Below are 20,152 nucleotides of genomic sequence, written 5' to 3' on the forward strand. Positions count from 1 at the left end.
GCTTCACATGAGCACAGCTTAGCCGGAACGCTGCCCCTGAGCCTCTGAGCCTGGGCATTGCAGCCTAGGAGATTTGGGAAAGTTTGTTTTTGTCCTGCGGGGGCTTTGTTCCCATGTGATTCATTAATTGACCCGTTGCTCTGAGAGCTGCAGGGAGCCTGGTAGTGCAGGCCATTAAATCCCTTCTGTTGGCCTAATTCACAGCCTGACATCACAAGCCTCGCAACATAATCCATTTGTCCTGATTTGATTTTTTCTTTTCAAGAGGCTTCCTTGGCAGCCAGGTTTTCTCATTACGAAATGATTCATCTGGATGGTAATTCCCATTAGAATTAGTATCTCAGACATGATTCATCTTTGGAAATATTAAGCCAGAAGCATCATTTCAGAAAGGCCTGTTACATTCACAGCCTCAGGGAATTTTCGTGAGAGACGCCCCTTCATTCGCTTAGCATTTATCGAGAGTGCCCTGTGCTGGACTCTGAGCTGGGGGTTTTGTGAAATACAGAGATGATAGGACTTCACCCCTGCCCTCAGGAGCTCGCATTAGAAAGAATATGACATGGATGTGAGCTTATGGGATGGATAATAGGAGAAGTGCAATCAACGTTGAAAGGTTGTTATGTTTTCCTTAAAGTCTCAGGTAGTGGATCCCAAATTTTAACAGGAATCAAGATCATTTGGAACGCTTGTTACAACACAGCTTTCTGGGCCCCAACCCCCGAGATTTTGATTCAGTGTGTCTGGGGTGGGGTCCAAAAGTTTGCATTTCTGACAAGTTCCCGAATGATGAAGGTAATACTGATCTGGGAACCACACTTGGAGGAACTGGCTCAAAGTCTTCAGTTACTTCTCCATTGCCTGCAGGGTGCTAAGCAGTGTGCTCTGAGATGGAGACAAGATGTTGAGTAAGACTTATCCCCCTGCCCCTCTGGGAACTCACAGCCTGAAAGGGGCATAAACAGTGACTCTATACTTCATAGAAAGTGTCATTATAGAGTTTGCATCAGAGCCCAGAAAAGACGAGGCCTATTTTTTGCTGGAGACCCCTGAAAGCTATATGGAGGAGGCACAATTTGAATATAAAGGTAAAATGTGGATTGAATGGAGTCATGTAGAAGGGCATTTCCAGCTGTTAAATGTTCTTAGCCACCCTCTCAACATTCCTTCTTGGCTGTTTCCTGCAATCATAAAGGTTCTACTTACTTCCTATAGAAGCTGGGGGCATAGCTCTGGTTAATTGGCCTTGCCTTAGCAAAACCTTTATTTTTGGTTCTCTGAAGCTCTGTTTGGTCAGCGTCTCGTGCATAGTCTGAATATTCTCAGTATAATGGAATTCTCCACACAGGCACTTGAATGGAATGTGGATTCAAGAGCAGAGGTAGCGACAGTTTGCTACCAGAGTCTTGCTCCTTGTCCCTGCCACTCAGGTCTCCACCCTGCCTCAGCTCCCACCCCCCAGAACAGCCTCACTGGTTTTGTTGACTCTTCCAGGAATTTGGCAGTACTTATGTCATTGCATTTTGTTTATACACACACACCATGAGAAATCAAACTTTCAGCATCTTTAATCATCTAGAACACTGCTTTTAGATTCCAGAAGTTAGGAAAGGGGCTCAGGAGACCAGTAAAAGGGTTTTCCAAACCACAGCTCTCACACTTGATTCCATGAGAGAGGCTCCCACATTCTTACCCAGCCTATTCAGTCACAGTTAACAGCATAGTTCAAATAAATGTGACTATTTGTTTTTCTAGCCCAGGGTACTTTAGGAACCACATTATGGAGAGGATAAATGTACTATCAGAAATAGATACATAGTTACTGGTGGTAAGAAACAGCTGATATAGAAAGAAAACACTGAGTAAGACAGAAGACCCCCTCTATACACTATATTAGAGAATAATGATGACTAAAATGATCAAAACTAAGGTTAATTAATATGTTCCATTCCCCCCAATTAAGAAGGCTAGGAAGTATGGTCCACTAAGAAGGACCTTGGAGATAATGTTGGCTGAACCCTTTATGTTAAAGAAAAAACTCTGGGGGAGCAGTGAGGTTCAGTCACAGGGCAGAGTTGTTTTTGTTTTTTTAATCATTGTTCTCGAGAATCCATCATAGTGTCTATAATCCCAACTCAACATTTGTTGAATTGTAAGAGTCAATATATGAATCAATAATCTCTGTTTTTTTAAGCCTCATCATCTTTCCAAATCACAATTTTAATGAAAAGATCAGGGTGATTAAGCATCCTCAATTCTAAGCCAATCAGTAAATGATCTATATATATGAAAGGCTAAGTGACCGACCATCCATCTATCTGACTGGCTGGTACATATGACACGCACTGGCAATTTAAAAATAGATGTTGACTCACACATGTACAATACATATAAACCTCTCACTGGTGCTAATCACACGTGTGTGTTTCAATCTGTTGATCATGAATTTGGCTGACACTTCTATTAAAGAGAAAAGGTGAATAGCAGTATTAAAATATTTCTTCTAATTAATTTCCTTTCAATGTGCACAAATCTGTGTACCGGGCCACTAGTAATAGAATAATGTTAAACTATTGGTAAATTTTTCAGAATAGGCCACAATTAGTTAGTAGCAATTACAGTGTCATTTGACTACAGCTATTCTGAATACTTTATAATGATTTTATACCATTTCATGTGATTTCTGTATCTGGTGTTCAAAAAATACAGGTGACAATGTAATGTCACCTATGGTTTAGATGAACACAATAGATTCATGACCAACACACACACACACACACACACACACACACACACACATTAAAAAACACCTGGAGAATGCTAGCCAAGTTCTTGGCAAAATATAGAATAGAGATGTGCATTAATTAAGAACTATTTATTGAGAATCTGTAATGTCAAACATTTCTGGATACTGGTGATACAAAAATGAAAAAGAAATAAAGTTCTCATGAAGCTGACATTCTGGAGGGAGGAGACAGACGATAAACAAAGAAAGATGGAAGGATCATTATAACAATTACCTCTCTTTTAAAAATAGTTTATTTGACAACTGTACTATAGGATTAGTGGTTAGCAGCACTGACTTAGAGATAGAGTCCTGATGCTGAGTCCTAGCTGTGTGTGCATTAGATTCTTAATTTTAAGTAGTAGTACTAGTAGGACCTTTTCCTAGAGCTGTTCTGAAATTTCAATGAAATCGTGTCCAGTGCCTATAATACTTTATTTTAGGCGCTCAATAAATACGGCAGCGATTACAAGTCATAGGAGTCAACGGACATTTAAGTAACAAGCCTTTTTCTTATTGAAACATTTCGGAAGATATGGCATCAGATTGTGGAGCATCATAATTTTCCATGACCCCAGAAACATAGCTTTTGACATAGAATAAGTACAAAGTTGATAAGCACCCTCTTTGACCCTAGGAGGAGTCGAGTTAAGACACAGCCTGTCTTGCTGTATGGAAGAAGCTTTCCTCCTGGGTTAGTGCTGTGGATGTGGTGTGTCTGGCTGCCTCGTGCGTTTCAGTGCACCAGAGTCTTTGGCTTTGTCCCCATCTGAACCATCCCAGCTCTCTTCAACCTTGGATGTTCGTTTTATTTTGTTTTGGGTCTGAGCTGCCTGTGTGTCCCAGTGCTGGTTTCTAAAGGCACCCCTCTTTATTGAGTCACAGGAAACTGCACATGTTTTTCTTAAGTGTTGCTTGCTTTGCTGCAGATAAGCTTTACATTGCTTGCTTTGTTGCAGGTTACTTTAGAATATCAAGGTCTTTCTGTTCAAACACACTTGCCATAATAGGAGTAATGTAATTCCATGAAGAGAATCCATTCGCAGTTCATGGTGGTGGTTAAACACGGGAGCCATGAGGGCTGCTGTTTGCAAAATTGATCTATAGCTGTCTATATAAATCTTAAATCTCCAAGAATTTTAAAGTGATCAAATGTAGAAACCTGGACTCCTTTCCTCATTTGCAACAACTTCAGCAAGTCCTATGGAATATATTTTCAAAACATATTTGGACTATATATACCAGTCTACAATTTTTACTTAACTTATTTGGTCCACTTATTTACTGCCTTCCCCACTAAAATGAAGCTTTCTTGTTCACCATTGGATCCCCAGTAATTGGGCTTGACACAATACATGTGCTTAATACATATAAATCTATTGTGAAATGAAAGAATGGACATAACTGTTTAGCAAACTTAGATGCCACATTGTGACATGTTGATTTTTATACCAAGATATATACTACGACCCAGTATTAGTATGTCTAGTTTTCAGCACCTTTTATTGCCACATTAATCAAGTGAGATAAAGTTCATATATTGTTTCAACCTTGTAATTTAAACCTATAAATCTCCATATAAGGAAACACTTGGTCATTCATTAATCATAACTTGACTATTTTTCAAAAGTTATTTAGGGTGACCATGAAAGGAATTATCACGAATAAAAACAATAACAACAACAATATAAACTTCATTTAAACCTTTTCCCAAATGATGTTTTCCTGAATTCCACTATTTGGGCTTTGGGTGTGACCCTGTTTGTGCAATGGATAGAGTTGGACAAACCTAGGTGTCAATCTGGCTCAGAATCTTCCTAGCTATTAAGATTGGTTATATTTCTTCACTTCTCTGTGCTGTCTCCATCTGCCAAATGAATCAGCCTCTTTGGTTTAGTGTATGGATTTAAATCTCATGCAGGTAAACACTTATCGGTTTGCCCACCACATCATCATGTCCATTAACTTTTGCTTTGCAATGAAGCACTCTCAGAACTTAGTGACAGTCATTTATTTAGCTCATGTTTCTGTGAATTGGCTGGGTGGTTCTCCTAGTCTGAATCCCCTGATCTCTGCTGGGCTCTCTCCTGTATCTATGATGGCAGTTGGCTAGGTATAGGATGATCTTAGGATCTACAATGGCCTCACTGAGTGTCTGGCTGTTGGCAAACTATCAGCCAAAGTGACAGAAGTGATTAGACTATGGTCTCTTGTCTTCCAGAGTGCTAGCTCTGGCTTCTCCACATGTTCATTATTGCAAAATTTCCAGAAACAGCAAGAGGGAGCATATGTCAATGAACAAGTATTTTTCAGAACTTCGTTTGTATCACATTTGCTAAACTCCCATTGATTAAGCAAATCCCAGGGCTAGCCCAGAATCAGTGAAGGAAATAATGTATGGCCATTGTGTGTGTGTGTGTGTGTGTGTGTGTGTGTGTGTGTGTGTGTTTTACCACAATCATCATTGTTACCATCATCACAAAAAACAATATTTGTTGAGTATTGACTAAGTGGCAGGTACTGTTCTAATCCTATTACATTTATCAAAGCTTTTAATTCTTACCACTGCCTCATGAGGCAGAAAAGATGATATCCCCACATTGGAGAAAAAGAAACTGATGCACAGAATGGCAAAGTAAATTGTCAAGGCCACACATCTGGAAAGCAGGGAGCTAGAATTCAAGCCAATGCCCCAGAGCCACACTCATAATCACTGTTCTATACTGACCCCTCTTTCCACACTATATATGTGGAATTTTTCATGTATGCCTCTTTTTCTTAGATAGCCCGATTTTAATATGTTCCCTGAGCATTGTTATGTCTACCACACTTCATCCACATTTCAGCATTTTTCCAACAAGTACCTTGAATTCAGCTCATCCAGTATTTGTATAACTAGCATGCATCAGTCCTCATCTTTGTGGGACCTGCTAATCTTTTTCTGATCTTTGCGATGGAAGCTCAGAGCTTTATTCTTAGAATTCTTCATCTTTTATTTTGCCAGACAAGTTTGAAAACTTGGAAACAACTGGCTGATAGCAATACTTCAATGGTTACTTAATATGTACCTAGCATTTATATATGTTGGAGGTGAGCAACAGTGCTCCTTGAGAGTAGAGACCATGACTTTCTCTCTGTATCCTTGACAGCTAGCCCAGGAAAGAGCACATAGATGACATGTTAGAGGATCTCAGTACATGTGTATTGTATGTATCTACAGCCATGTCCATATCCCATGCAGGCCAGGGTCACAAACACATATGCTAATGGTGACCAGATATTGACCAGCTATGATCACTAGAGAATGATGGGAGCCTATTAGAGAACTCATGCCATATGTAAGCCCTTCTCACCACATGGGAATACTCAATGTTGTCAGATATTGCATTTATCAGAAGATGCTGTAACTTCCTATTTGTATGTAAACTGTCCTGATTTTAAAAGTGTGTCAGATGAAGCAGATCTTTTGGATAAATCTGGCTCATGGCCAACCAAATTATGACCCCCAACATTAGGCACTTGTTGGCCCTTCTCTATTACATTACAACTGTCTTGAAGGCCCGTGGAAGGGGAGCCACAGAGTAATGCAGAGACAGAACAATGAGATGACAATTGAGGCAGGATTTCAAGAAAGTTGGGTAATTGCCTGTTTCAGAGAATCCACAAAGGTCAAGGGAATGAGAATAAGAAAAGGCCATTTGACTAGAGCAAATAATTTGGTATAACACTATATTCATAGGCAGTGTGTTCTTTAAAAAATTTATGGACAGATAACATGAGTATGAGTAATACTCAAACAGTCAAACAAAATAAAATAGATATCTTCACTCTAAACTTTTCATTGTCTTTCATATTCTAATATGAATTGTAAATCTTTAAAAGGAGAATGTTTACTAAGTTTTTCAAACTTACATGATCAAGGAGCTTTTATTGCATGCAGCCTGTCATGATCTCCTAATTTGAGGAAAACCTTTTGGGAAAGCTGGATATGGGGCTGAATGAGACATTGGGAATCTCTGAAGGCATGATGTGGGAACTGGATTGTATAACATAATGAGTAAGGGCATCTGAGCCAAAGGAGGAGCTTGGCAAGAAGAAACTAGGTCTACTCATTAGTAACTAAGAACTGTAAGCATATTAATCTTCTAACGTAAAACTTTTTAGCATCATTTCTCTGCTAAAAACAAACAAGTAAACAAACAAACAAAAGTGAAGAGTTTGTACACAACTCTGATGGCTTAAAGCTCTTTGGTTAACATTCAAGAATCTCCTTTATTGGGCCAGCCAGCCTTTCTAGTTTCTCCTCTGCTCTAAATACGCAGCTCTGCTCACTGTCCTGAGGACACATACATTTCCTCTCACCTTTCCTTATCATGAGAGTTGCCTCCCCAGCTGCTCCAGTTTGGTTGTGCCTATTTTCCATGGCACAGCTCAAATCTGTTTTACCTCTGAAGCCGTCTTTAACCATCAGATCTCACTGTGAGTCCTTTCCCTGAGTTTTGAGAGCATTTGCTTCTGAAGGATTTGAGACATAGTGTGTTGCCTCGGTGTTGTCAGATTATTCCATTTATCAGAAGATGCTGTAACTTCCTATTTTATGTAAACTGTCCTGATTTTAAAACAGTGTGTCAGATGAAGCAGATCTTTTGGGTAAATCTGGCTCATGGCTCACCACATTATGACCTCCAACATTGGGCACTTGTTGGCACTTCTCCATTGCATTACAACTGTCTTGGAGATTGCCTGTGTGATTTGGAGTTGAGCTCTGCAGCTCACATAAGGTTAGAATGATATTATCCAGTGGCACAAAAGAGCAAGGGTATAACCCCATCACAATGAATTTCGTAGACTAGACTCTGTTGTTACACAACCATCTGCTATTCCCTGAGAATAGTGGATCCATTCTTTTCTTGCCCAGGAGTAATGTGCCCCATTCCTATATACCAGGCTGAGCATTTTACATTGTTGTCTTGGTGAAACCCACAACATTCATAAGAAGGGACCTTAGTATCTCCATTTTTCAGAAGAAGAAAGGTCTCTAAACAGTTAAGTCAGCTTGCTCATGCTCATGTCCAACTCTCTAGCTGATCAAGATAGAATCGGGTGTACAACCCCATATACCTGATGCCAAAGCTGAGCTCTTCTGTCCTAGTGCACCACCTCCATAGCTGCACTGTAATGATAAAGAATTAAAGCCAAAGAATTCACACTTTGCCTTCAAGTGACAAGTATATACCAGTAGTCAAAGGAAAGCAGAGTAGAAATCTAGTCAGATTCTGCATAGTTTGAATAATCCGCATAGTTTGAAGGGTGTTTTGGGTACATTCTAAAGTCCTAAGGACCTAGCAGCAAAGCTTAACAACCATCCTCTGAGGGCCTGTGTATCCTAGTTAAGGTGAGATTTGTAATGTGTAGCATCATAGGGGCACACACATGGCCTGGAAGGCATTGGAGGATCTTCTCTTCCCTGGACATTCATTGAAGTCACAGGAGAAGGTGACTTCTGTTTCCACTCCACTATGAGCTCTTTTGAGTATCACTAGACTGTGAACTCTGAGGGGAGAAGCTGAGATATACCTGTACTATAAACACATGATGATTATTTATTGATTTGATGCATAAATAATAAGACAGCCATGGCAAGGTGGCATGATAAAAAACAATAACAACAACAATATAGTCTACCTTTATCCTACCTGGATTAACTCTCATGTTATGTTTCTTCCTGTTGCTTATATACTACCTAGAAGTCTCTGGCTTCCCAGAGACCTTGACAAAACCCAAAACCTCCCTGTAATAATGTTAAACCTCATCATTTTCAGGTCTCATCTTCTAAGTCAGATTGTGAAATCCTGTAGTATATGAGGTCTGTGTTACTCTTTGCCCAGGCCCTACATCTTTCAATGCTATGCCTCTCATAGAGCAGGATCTATATAAATGCATGTTGAACAATTGCTTTGGCATGGGTTGGAATTATAGTTGGGAACCTATTCTAATAGTTTAATCTTCTTGACATAATTCTTGGTAAATTCATGTTATAAAGGAAGAGGAAATCAGGATAATGGCAGAGACAGAGCAGGAAGAATAGGCATTATCTGTCAACTCACTGGATGTGGAAAATGAGGAAGTTAGAAAAAGGAAAAAGGATTCAAAGATTTTGATCCAAGTTGATGGACTGGAGGATTATGACCAAGAGAGAAATATAGAATTGCTCCTTCCCCGTGACCCTCTCATTCTCACTTCTGTTTGATTCCTTATAAATGTCAGGCTGCACTATTTCTTGGAGGCAGACAGACATGGGACAGTCACTTAGGAGAGTCCAAAAGGTCCAAAAGGAAAGGGTTGGCATCGTCCCTCTGCAGAAGAGCTTTGCTCTGCTTGAGGAGGAGAAGAAATTTGAGCTGGATATATTTTTGGTTGGTACAACTTGTAAGCGCTCTGTTTGATAGCAGAGTTGTTTGAATGGCCTATTTCATAACTACACATAGCTTTCCCAAATAAATGGTGTCTGTAGAATGTTCAGGTTAATACATGAGTCCAGTGCTCAAAAGTGTTTGTGCTTAGAGCGACTGAACCTTCTTTCTTAATAAGTCATCTTGGCATTTTGTCAACAAGTTAATTTGCTTTTCTAAGAAACTAGATTAATACTTCCTGTACTTTGTGCTATTCACAGATCTACAATGCAGTGAGAAGGGGAGAAGAAACAGAAGATACAATTGGATCTCTTCTCCATTTCTTCACAAAGCTCCCAGCCCCTGAGACAACCTATGAAAGGATTAACATTGGTCCCTGCTTAAAGCAATGTGTCCGAGACACCGTATGTGAGTACCGTGCCACCCTCCAGCGGACCTCCATATCCCAGTACATCACTGGTTCCCTTCTGGAAGCAACCACATCTCTAGGAGCAAGAAGTGGGCTTCTCAGCACTTTTGGAGGATCCACCGGACGAATGATGCTGAAAGGTATGTCTGAAATTTCACTTTTAACTTTTCATCTTGGAGTGCAAAAAGAAATCTAAGTTAACATCTATACATCTCCTGATGAAACATTTCAATTCACTTATCAGCAACTTTAAATAAAGGTCACTGCTTTAAGAGAATATAAAAAGTCAGTCTTTTATCAAAATCAGTTGAAGTGTAAACCTTCTAGATAATAAGCCTTAAGAGTTTGATTTTTTTTTCCAAAAGAATAAATAGTTAAAAAGCAATCTTTAAAAAAAATTTTTTAATTATTCAAACAGGTGATATCTCCTAGTGGTAGTCCATGAAAGATGTCAGTTACTGTGATAAGATGCTCATAAACAAGTGTGGTCACAGTGAAAATAGTGGTTGGAAATAGGAGGAAATATGCAGCAGGAGGGGCAAAAGTAGATTTACAGCTGTGAGTACACAAAACACAGAGTTTATTCTTGTATCATTATTTATTAATTATGGTATTATTTTCCATATGAATAACTGTAAACCTACATTTGCCTCACCTTGTAGTTTTTTCTACACAGAATTAGTAGGTTGGTGCTAAAGGCCATCTTCTGATGACTTCCATCTTAAAAGATGAGATAGTTAGGCATTCTCTTGAAAAATGAAAGCCAATGGAAAATCAGGTCCATCCACATCAGAACTTCTCAACTGCTTCCCACGAGTAGCAGACAGGCACGTCAGAAATGTCAGCACACTGCACAGCTGTCACAACCTGCTTGGCGGCTTTCCCTGACAGGAAGCTGCAAACCAGACAGGGACCACATTGAGCAGCATTCCACTGACTGGGGCTGCCAGGACCTCGATCTGACATCCGGCCTTTTCTCTTAAGGAGAGCAACTCTTGTCCCTACACAGCAAGTCCCAGACCTGTGACTAGCAGGCCAGTGACCTTTCTCCAGCCTTTCCCTACACCACCCTACACATAGACACACCCTGGGCAGGCTCAGGAGAGGTATACACCTCCCTGTGTACCATGTGGATGCCATGTTGATTTGTTTTTCTGGCGTTACCTTAATTTTGGTGGATTGGTTATAAATGATGAATGAACAAAACAAAAGATGTACAAACACTGACTCATGAGACTAAAGAGACAAAACTTGATTTCGTATATTTTTTTTTGAGCATCTACTAGGATCTGGGTGCTTGGTGGTGGGTGCTGGGTAGGGAACAAAACATAGTTCCTATCCTCGTGGAGCTTACAGCCCCCAGCTGGTAAGCACTCCCCCATGCACAGGATTCAAGATTTCTCCACTCCGATATGGCTCCTGGTGACTGCCAGGCTTACGTTCTCCATCAGTACTCTTCCTGGGAAGTTGGGCTGAGATTGGCATGTGGAGCTGGCATTGCTTCAATGCCCGTGATATGTGAAGACCTTATCCTTGAGTTAATCAACTGTGTTTATCAGATGCCCACTCTGTGCCCAGCAGTATCAGTATGTAGTTGTTAGGGGAAATTCTAAGGAAGTGCAAGTCAGTTTACTTGCCTTTATTTTATTTTTTAAAATATATTTTATTGATTTTTTTTTACAGAGAGGAAGAGAGAGGGATAGAGTTAGAAACATCGATGAGAGAGAATCATCGATCAGCTGCCTCTTGCACACCCCCTACTGGAGATGTGCCCGCAACCAAGGTACATGCCCTTGACTGGAATTGAACCTGGGACCTTTCAGTCTGCAGGCCAACGCTCTATCCACTGAGCCAAACTGGTTTTGATTACTTGCCTTTAAGTTGTTTATGATCCTAATGAGGAGGCCAGGTTTGCATGCATGAGACTGCAGCGTTGAATGCCAAATAATGTGGAAGTGGCTCTAAATGTTCAGAGTTCAGAGAGGGAGTTAATATTCTATGTAATAAATGGTTTGGCCCGAAAGGTAAGGCCTCAAACAAACAAATGAGAGACAACAAAAGCCACTTTCTTTTGTCTCCATTAATTGCAAAGGTATACATCTCCAAGTCCAAGGCAGGCTGCCTCTAGTCTTACACAGCCCTTTGGGGAGGAAAAAAAGGAGGCTGCTGATTATTGTGGCTATTGCCCTGATAGTAACTTGATCTCAATTGCTATTTGCATTTCCATGTTCAGATCCGAACTTCATAGACCAACAGTCCCAGCTGTGGGACCCTTTGGACCTCAGCTAATGTATTATCTCCAAACTGGTGTTTTATGCAAGGGTTTCGAGTTTCTGTTTTGCAGTTCTATGATGGTTTCTGATATCCCTCTGTAAGTAGCTTCTACTGAATAATACAATTAGCTGGTTAGCCTCTGCTCCAGGCATATTTTTGCAGCTCTGGCATATTCTCTTGGAAATCCTTTTTAACTTCAGTGCTCTCGCCATGGGGTTTTCAAAGTCTGACATAAGCCATAATGAAACATATGTTTCTTCAACATGCAGTGGAAGAAAATGCATCCAAAATTATATGGGTGGTTGAAGTCATGGAGAGTTTGTAGAATCTATAGGTTTAGTATATTCACTAGTTGGGTCTTGAACTCTGGCAGGGGGTCTGGATGACATACTGGCTGCTGTGACTTGGTTGTTTGCTGCTTTTATTGTTCACTGTGTGACCTGTGGCATTGAGTTGGCCAACAGCTTTCAGCTATGTATCGCTAATGGAAATCTGTGGGAAGTGTATAATACACACTCAGTTCCCAGTTTATAAATGGCTTAAATACCAGTAGTTCAATTCTCAGAAGCTTTGTGGAACCTAGAGAACAGTATTAAATATTGTGATTTGGTTCACAGACTCTAGTTCTCCAACACCTCTTTAATATGTAACACAGTTGAAATCTACATATTTCCCATGGGATAAAAAGAAAAACACAATTTTTAGAATATTGAGTATTAGCCTCCAAGAAAAAAAGCAATATAAGTGAGTTAGAAGACATTTCTTGTTGAACAGAAATAATTTTAACTAAGATGAGTAGAAATTTAAATTTAAACTTTTATGGACATAGTGAAAAGAACTTTGGGCAATTTCCTAGATTTTAGATGTTGGCATTTGTAGTTCTTTTGTATGGTTAATTACACACAGACACTCATATCTCTATGAAAGAATCAGGAAATTATCCCAGTCACCTTTAAAAAAATTTTTTTTCATTGTCATTTTTTTTTTTTTTAAATAAGAGGTTTATAAATGGAATGAAGATGAGAAGAGAGGGGGCAGGGCAGGGTTAAAATTTTTTTCCTACAAGGGAAGGGTAAGGAAAATGGCCTCTTTTATGAGAAAGATCATATTTGATTAATTAAATGGAGTTTGGGAAGGTAGAGAAAAAGGAGAAAAGACAAATACTTGATGATGCCATTTATATGAGGTATTCAGAATAGTCAAAATCATAGAGACAAAGTAAAAATGGTGTTTGACATGGGCTGGTCGGGGAGGGCAATGGGGAGTTAGTATTTAATGAGTATAAAGTTTCCATTTTCAAGATGAAAAGAGTTCTGGAGGTGGATAGTGGTAATGGTTGCACAACAGTACTAATGTACTTAATACCACTGAACTGTACACTTAAAAATGGTTAAGATGCTAGATTTTATGTTATATGTACTTTAGCACACAAACAAAATCTAAAATTTTAAAACAGTATAGGAACATTTTATATAGGTGTTTGGTCCCAGGTCTATAAAGATATTAGAAAGAATCAAGGTTGTGAAAAAGAAATATGAAGGCAGGTAGCTTTTCATGTCACCTCCGGGTGGCTCAAGTCAATGTGTCTTCTGGAAGTGAGTATGATTACAGATGAGGGTTGGAGTAACCTGCAGTAGGTAAGACTAGGAGAAGGAAATATCCAACCAGTTGTTCATTATTCACAAGTCAAGAATTGGTAACTCAAGGAGTTCTACAGCCTTGCAGCTTGACTGCAATTGACAGGCTTCTTCTGCTGACTCTTTAACATCTCCATAAGCTTGCACACCTCCAGTGGTACCTGTGGCCCCAGAAAGACAGCCAACAATCAGTAGACAACATTCCTGGTTTTATGCCATTAGGGCCACCAAGGATGATCTGTCTACTAAGTTCAAAGTTTTCCAAATATTGAGAAAGATTTTCTGATATGAAGCATTGATCAGCAAGGGTGTGTCCCTGATTACAAGGTGTGCTTTCTCAATGGAAAATGGAGAGCTCACACCATTCTGGCATGGACTTCCACTAGTTTCATACAATTAAGGTCCTTCTACTTCCTGTTTAGGTCCCCTTCTCCCCATTAACCAATGCTAGACTCTCAGGACCAACTCTGTTTAGCAGTGGCAGTCAAAAGAATTATTGACTTCAATCGTCAGGAAGAAGTTTTCTAAATCTATCATCTGTCTTTGTTTTTTGTTTGTTTTTTTCCAATGTAATACCTACTGAAAATTACAAAAGCAAGATAAATTCAAAAGGGAGATAAAAGAGTGAGATAATTGATAGTAATGTAAAGCACTTAATAGAAATTAGAAAAATTAATAGTAATAAGGAAGAGAGAGGAAGGGGGGAGAAACAGAGAGAAAGAGAAAGATGGATATGGGAGAAATATTGATTGGCTTCCCTCCTTACCCACCCCTGACTAGGGATCAAACCTGTAACCTAGGCCTGTGTCCTGACCGGAAATCAAACTCATCACCTCTTGGTGTGCAGGACAGTGCTCCAACCAACTGAGCCAGGGCAGATCTTTCTATAAGAAACAAAATATTCCTGCTGAAACTGGTTTGGCTCAGTGGATAGAGTATCGGCCTGCGGACTGAAAGGTCCCGGGTTCGATTCCAGTTAAGGGCATGTACCTTGGTTGCGGGCACGTCCCCAGTAGGGGGTGTGCAGGAGTCAGCTGATTGATGATTCTCTTTCATCGATGTTTCTAAGTCTCTATCCCTCTCTCTTCCTCTCTGTAAAATATCAATAAAATATATTTTTTTTAAAAGAAAAGAAAAGAAACAAAATGCTCCCTATAGGTATATGCGTAATTCTAATTCTAATAGATTTAAGTTTATTTAAAGAAATTCTCCAACTTTTTGACCTTGAAAATATTTTCTTGATGGTTAAAAGTATGTGTTAATGAAATTTGGAGTATGTTTCTGTACTAGTTAATCAACTAAAAAGTATTCATTCACTTCCCACAATGTCTGAGTGCTATGTCAACTTTGAAAAGAATGCGAAAGATCACATCTGGAAGTCTTCAACTTGTAAAATAACATTTCTCACCCAAGAGAAAATGTAATATTGGGCTTCAAGGCTACTAAGGTAGCCCTTACTACTCCCAAGAGATTCATAAAGTGATGGGCTATTCAGACGATGGGGGAGATTGTAGCACATGGGGCCAGGAAGTTTGGTGGGCACAGGAACAAAGCTCTCTGCTTTGGGACCACAGGTGGTCAGGTATCATCCAGGAACATGATTCCATGCCCAGGAGAGCATCTCTAAAACACCAGTGAAGAACTCAAACATGATCGGGGGACACGATGCTTCTTAAGTCAAAATAATTATATATATTTGCGGGGAGGTGGAAAGGAGTCAAGCAAAGGAATTATATATTTTTAAAATTTTCTCAAGATGACATACCACATGTGTGATTTCACTGCAAACCATTCAGTGGACCAATGAGGGTGGTACTGTTTACTAATGAGGAAAATTGAGGCCCACAGACATTACAAAACTTGCCCAAGATAGTCAGTGATAGAGTCAGTACTTAAAGCCTAGCTTACTCAACATATAAAGGGCAATATACCAAGCCCTCTACCTGCATGATTTTATTAGGTCCTCATTGTGAGCTGACTTGTGTCCCCCGAAAGAGAAATGTTGAAGTCCTAATCCAGTACCTATGAATGTGAGCTTATTTGGGAATAAGATCTTTGCAGATGTAATCAAGTTGAGATAACATCATTTTCAGTTGGAGTGGGTCCTAAACCTAGTGACTGGTCTTCCTTATTAGAAGGAGAGAAGAGACATAGAAACAGAGGAGGCAGAGATTGGGGTGTTGCACCTGCCAGCCCAGGAATGTCAAGGACTGCTGGCCACCACTGGAAGATAGGAAGAGGCAAGGAAAGATTCTAAACATAGTCCTGCCAACACCTTAATTTTTTACTTCTGTGAGAGAATAAAGCTCTGTTGTTTTATACCATCCTAGTAGTGGTAATTCGTTACAGCAGTACTAGGGAACTAAGAATGTCCTTTGGACAACAATCCTGTGAGAAAGAAGTAAGTGATAGCACTTAATTGAATGAGATAATTTTAGAAACAAAGAAATAAAACACTGATCGACACCATGGATTGTATTAACATATGAAACTCAAACAAAATGAAAATGCAGATACATTCAGGGAGTTTCCCAGGCACCTGCTGCCTCAGGGAATCCATATCTACCCTAACTATAGCAGCCCACCCACTCCCCTCTCACTGCCCCAGGAAAACAGATTAATCTATTCTCTCCCTGGGGGATCCCAGCTGGGCTTTGTGAAGAGTCACCTGATGGATTCGAATAGAGATCTGGAGTGTTGGCTGATAAGAGAAACTCCCCCAGGAGGGCGGGGGCTGGTAGTAACCTGCAGAGGGAAAGGAGCTACCAGGTGCCAAGGCACGAGACAGGAAAATACCTAAGTGTTCAGAGAATGGCTGGTCTACCAGGCTGTTCTGACCAAACCTTGGGGAGTACAGATGGTAAGTAGGGAGGCATGGGGCGAGGGGAAAAGATAGGTCTTCAGGGGATGTATTTCATGATAAAGACCTTGGATTTTACCATGTAAGTAACTTGAGGCACTGAAGGGTCTAAGGTAGGGGTGTCGAACTCAATCAGAGAAGGGGCCAAAATCTAAAATCCAGCCTAAATCGTGGGCCGAATGGTTTACTGAACAGTCATAAACTGACAATGTCATAAACTGACAGCGGAGGCAGTGATGTCAGCGCGGTGCGGGCCACATTGCTAGGCCTGGCGGACTGGATTTGGCCCGCGGGCCTTGTGTTTGACACATGTGGTCTAAGGAAAGACATGATTTAATCAGATTAGTTTTTAGAAAGATCCATTTGGCTGCAGCTCGGGGTGAGGCTCTGCAGAATGTCATCCTTAGCCCACCTGCATCAGAATTAAACCAGCAGGATTGTCCAAAATATAGCTTCTGGGCTTCACCCCCAAGCCTACTGAATTTGAGTCTCTGATACTTGGAGGTGAGAGATTGGTGTGGAAGGTGGATGGGGGTAAAGGGCAGTGAGAACTGGAGGTATTTAGGAGGCTGTTGCTAAGGCAGTGTTCCTGTTGCTGGCACATTCAATAATTGATAAAAATTACAGTAAAGGTTCCCCTCCCCCCTTCTCTTCAAGCTGATGCAGCCATATACCCACGCAGATCATTTAGTGTCCAGCACCTGGGCTGGACTTCAGACCTCCTCTCCACTCCAGGGAGCACCTTTGTGCAATGCACAAAACGTTCACTGCACCAGAATGTCTTGGGAAGCAGCAGAGAAGTGTACACAAGAAGTAGAATTGATAGAATGTAGAGATCAAATAGGATCAAAGGAACTGAGTCTAAGATGAATGTTAATTTTATTTTTTAAATAATATCTAGTCCTTCCAATTTGTTGTTAGTGATTAAAAATTAATAGGATTCTTGGATCCTTTACCCACCCCTCCTTCCCCACCGCCATCGGTTCCAGAAATCAAGAAGTTAAGGGTTTATTAAATCCTAGTTATTGAATTCAGAAAAGTGACTGGTAAGGATAGAAACCCCAGACGGGGTTCCCATATTTGAGCTGGTCATAAAAATGTCAAGTTCTAGTTACAGAAACTTGGAATGGGCCATATTCCAGAAATTTATTTGCAAGATACTATCTGAAAATGTATACTCAGAGAAACAACAGTAATTATATTCCAGGACTTCCCCACAAAGTTTGCTTAACACATGAAAAACTGAACTCCTAAATATTTTTTTAATTTAATTTTATTTTTTAAAGTATTACAAATAGTAGTACATATGTCTCCTTTTTCCCCCCCATTGACCTCCCTCTGGCCTCCCTCCCATCCTCCAGCACATGCCCTCACCGCCCCTCCCCCAATACCTTGTGTCCATTGTTTTTGCTTATATGCATGTATGCAAGTCCTTCTGTTGATCTCTTACCCACCTTCAACTCTCCCCTGCCTTCCCACTGTAGTTTGACAGTCTGTTTGATGCTTCTTTGCCTCTGTATCTATTTTTGTTCATCGGTTTATAGTGTTCTTTATATTCCACAAATGAGTGAGATCGTGTGGCATTTATCTTTCACTGACAGGATTATTTCACTTAGCATAATGCTTTCCAGTTCCATCCATGCTGTTGCAAATGGTAAGAATTCCTCCTTTTTTACAGCAGTGTAATATTCCATTGTGCAGATGTACCACCGTTTCCTAATTCACTCATCTGCTGATTGGTACTTAGGCTGTTTCCAAATCTTAGCTATTGTAAATTATGCTGCTGTGAACATAGGGGCGCATATATCCTTTCTGATTGGTGTTTCTCTTTTGGGGGATATATTCCTAGAAGTGATATTACTAGGTCAAATGGCAGTTCCATTTTTAATTTTTTGAGGAAACGCCATACTGTTTTCCACAGTGGCTGCACCCGTCTGCATTCCCTCCTGCAGTGAAGAAGGGTTCCTTTTTCTCCACATCCTCGCCAGCACTTACCAGTTTGTTGATTTGTTCATGATAGCCATTCTGGCAGGTGTGAAGTGGTACCTCATTCTTGTTTTGATTTGCATTTCTCGGATAACTAGTGACTTTGAGCATGTTTTCATATGTCTCTTGGCTTTCTGAATGTCCTCTTTCTAAAGTGTCTATTTAGGTCCTTTGCCCATTTTTTGATTTGTTGTTTATCTTCCTTTTGTTAAGTTGTGTAAGTTCCATGTAAATGTTGGAGATTAAACTTTTATTGGAGAGAACATTGGCAAATATGTTCTCCCATGCAGTGGGCTTTCTTGTTATTTTGTTGATGGTTTCTTTTGCTGTGCAAAAGCTTTTTATTTTGGTGTAGTCCTATTTGTTTATTTTCTCCTTAGTTCCCATTGCCCTAGGAGCTGTATCAGTAAAAATATTGCTACAACAAATGTCTGCTATTTTGGTGCCTATGGTTTCTCCCAAGATTTTTATGGTTTCCCATCTTACGTCTAAGTCCTTTATCCATTTTGAGTTTATTTTTGTGTATAGTTTAAGTTGGTGGTCTAGTTTCTTTCTTTCTTTTTCTTTTTCTTTCTTTCTTTCTTTTTTTTTTTTTTTTTTTGCAAGTGTCTGTCCAATTTTCCCAACACCGTTTATTGAAGAGACTATATTGGCTCCATTGTATACTCTTGAACTCCTAAATATTTTAAATGGGGGGAAAAGGGTAATTTTTAATATTAGTAATTAAATGTTCCCCCAAAACGAATTGGAATATGAAATTATTATATTTATCCTGAAAGAGGCAGGTTTAATTCAAGAAGAATAAAGAGTAGATGAGATAACCCTGGGGGAATCAAGAAATATGTAAACTAAAAGGTAAAGAAATAAATTTTAAAATAGTATTTAAAGCTGAAACAGTTGTCAATAGAAAAAAACAAAATTAAAATATATATAGCTTGTAGTAATTAGGAATACGGGCCAAATTCTTCACTTTTCATCAAGACAACTGGATATGTTCCTTTTCTTTTCTTTCCTTTTCTTTTCTTTTTCTTTGAATATGTTCCTTTTTAAAGGGAAGGGAATATATAAAGAAATTGGGATCTAAGCCTTTTTTAGAGTAAGGAGATTACTGCCAAAGAATAGACAGAGAAACATGCAAAAATGGTTACTTCCAAGAGAGGCCTTTTACTTGTTATCTTCTAATCATCTAGACAAACTGCGGCTCTCGAACCACATGCAGCTCTTTGGCCCCTTGCGTGTGGCTCTTCTACAAAATACCACGGTCTGGGCGAGTCCATTTTGAAGAAGTGGTGTTAGAAGAAGTTTAAGTTTAAAAAATTTGGCTCTCCAAAGAAATTTCAATCAATTGTACTGTTGATATTTGGCTCTGTTGACTAATGAGTTTGCCGATCACTGATCTAGACTGTTTGAATGTTAATTTCCACCTGCACATCCTACGTGTATATTTTAAAAGAGGCATTTGGAGTCTATTTGAAGACTCATGGATTCAAGCCCCTCATTTCCAATACTGGTTTTGGAAGCAGCCATACTGAAGACCATTAGTATACCAAGCACAGTGCTAGGCCCTGAGGATAAAATGGTGAGTAAGATATAATCTTAACTTTCAAGGAATTCACTTACTAGTGGAGATGCACAGGTACACATCCAATTTTAGGATAGTGTAAATGTTGTAGTGGAAATAAGCACAGGGTTTAGGGGCTCAGGTGGAATTTCCTGTACTATCTTGAGTGAAGTCTGAGGTTTCTAAAATCAATTAAAAGTCTGGAGAAATGTCAATACCTATTTCAC

At 39.7% G+C, this 20,152-nt stretch overlaps 1 protein-coding gene across 3 annotated transcripts in view; it reads left to right on the forward strand.

Moving 5' to 3' along the window:
• Positions 1–20,152, forward strand: part of PLCE1 (phospholipase C epsilon 1) — a 268,999-nt gene that overhangs the window by 114,313 nt on the left and 134,534 nt on the right. For all 3 annotated transcript variants that reach the window (XM_084903476.1, XM_084903478.1, XM_084903477.1), the window contains one exon: positions 9,459–9,747. In XM_084903476.1, the coding sequence (XP_084759602.1) occupies positions 9,459–9,747 (289 nt within the window). The remainder of the gene's footprint in view (positions 1–9,458; positions 9,748–20,152) is intronic.

Source organism: Pipistrellus hanaki, assembly GCF_964339955.1.
Source record: "Pipistrellus hanaki genome assembly, chromosome: 14".
Taxonomy (NCBI): domain Eukaryota; kingdom Metazoa; phylum Chordata; class Mammalia; order Chiroptera; family Vespertilionidae; genus Pipistrellus; species Pipistrellus hanaki.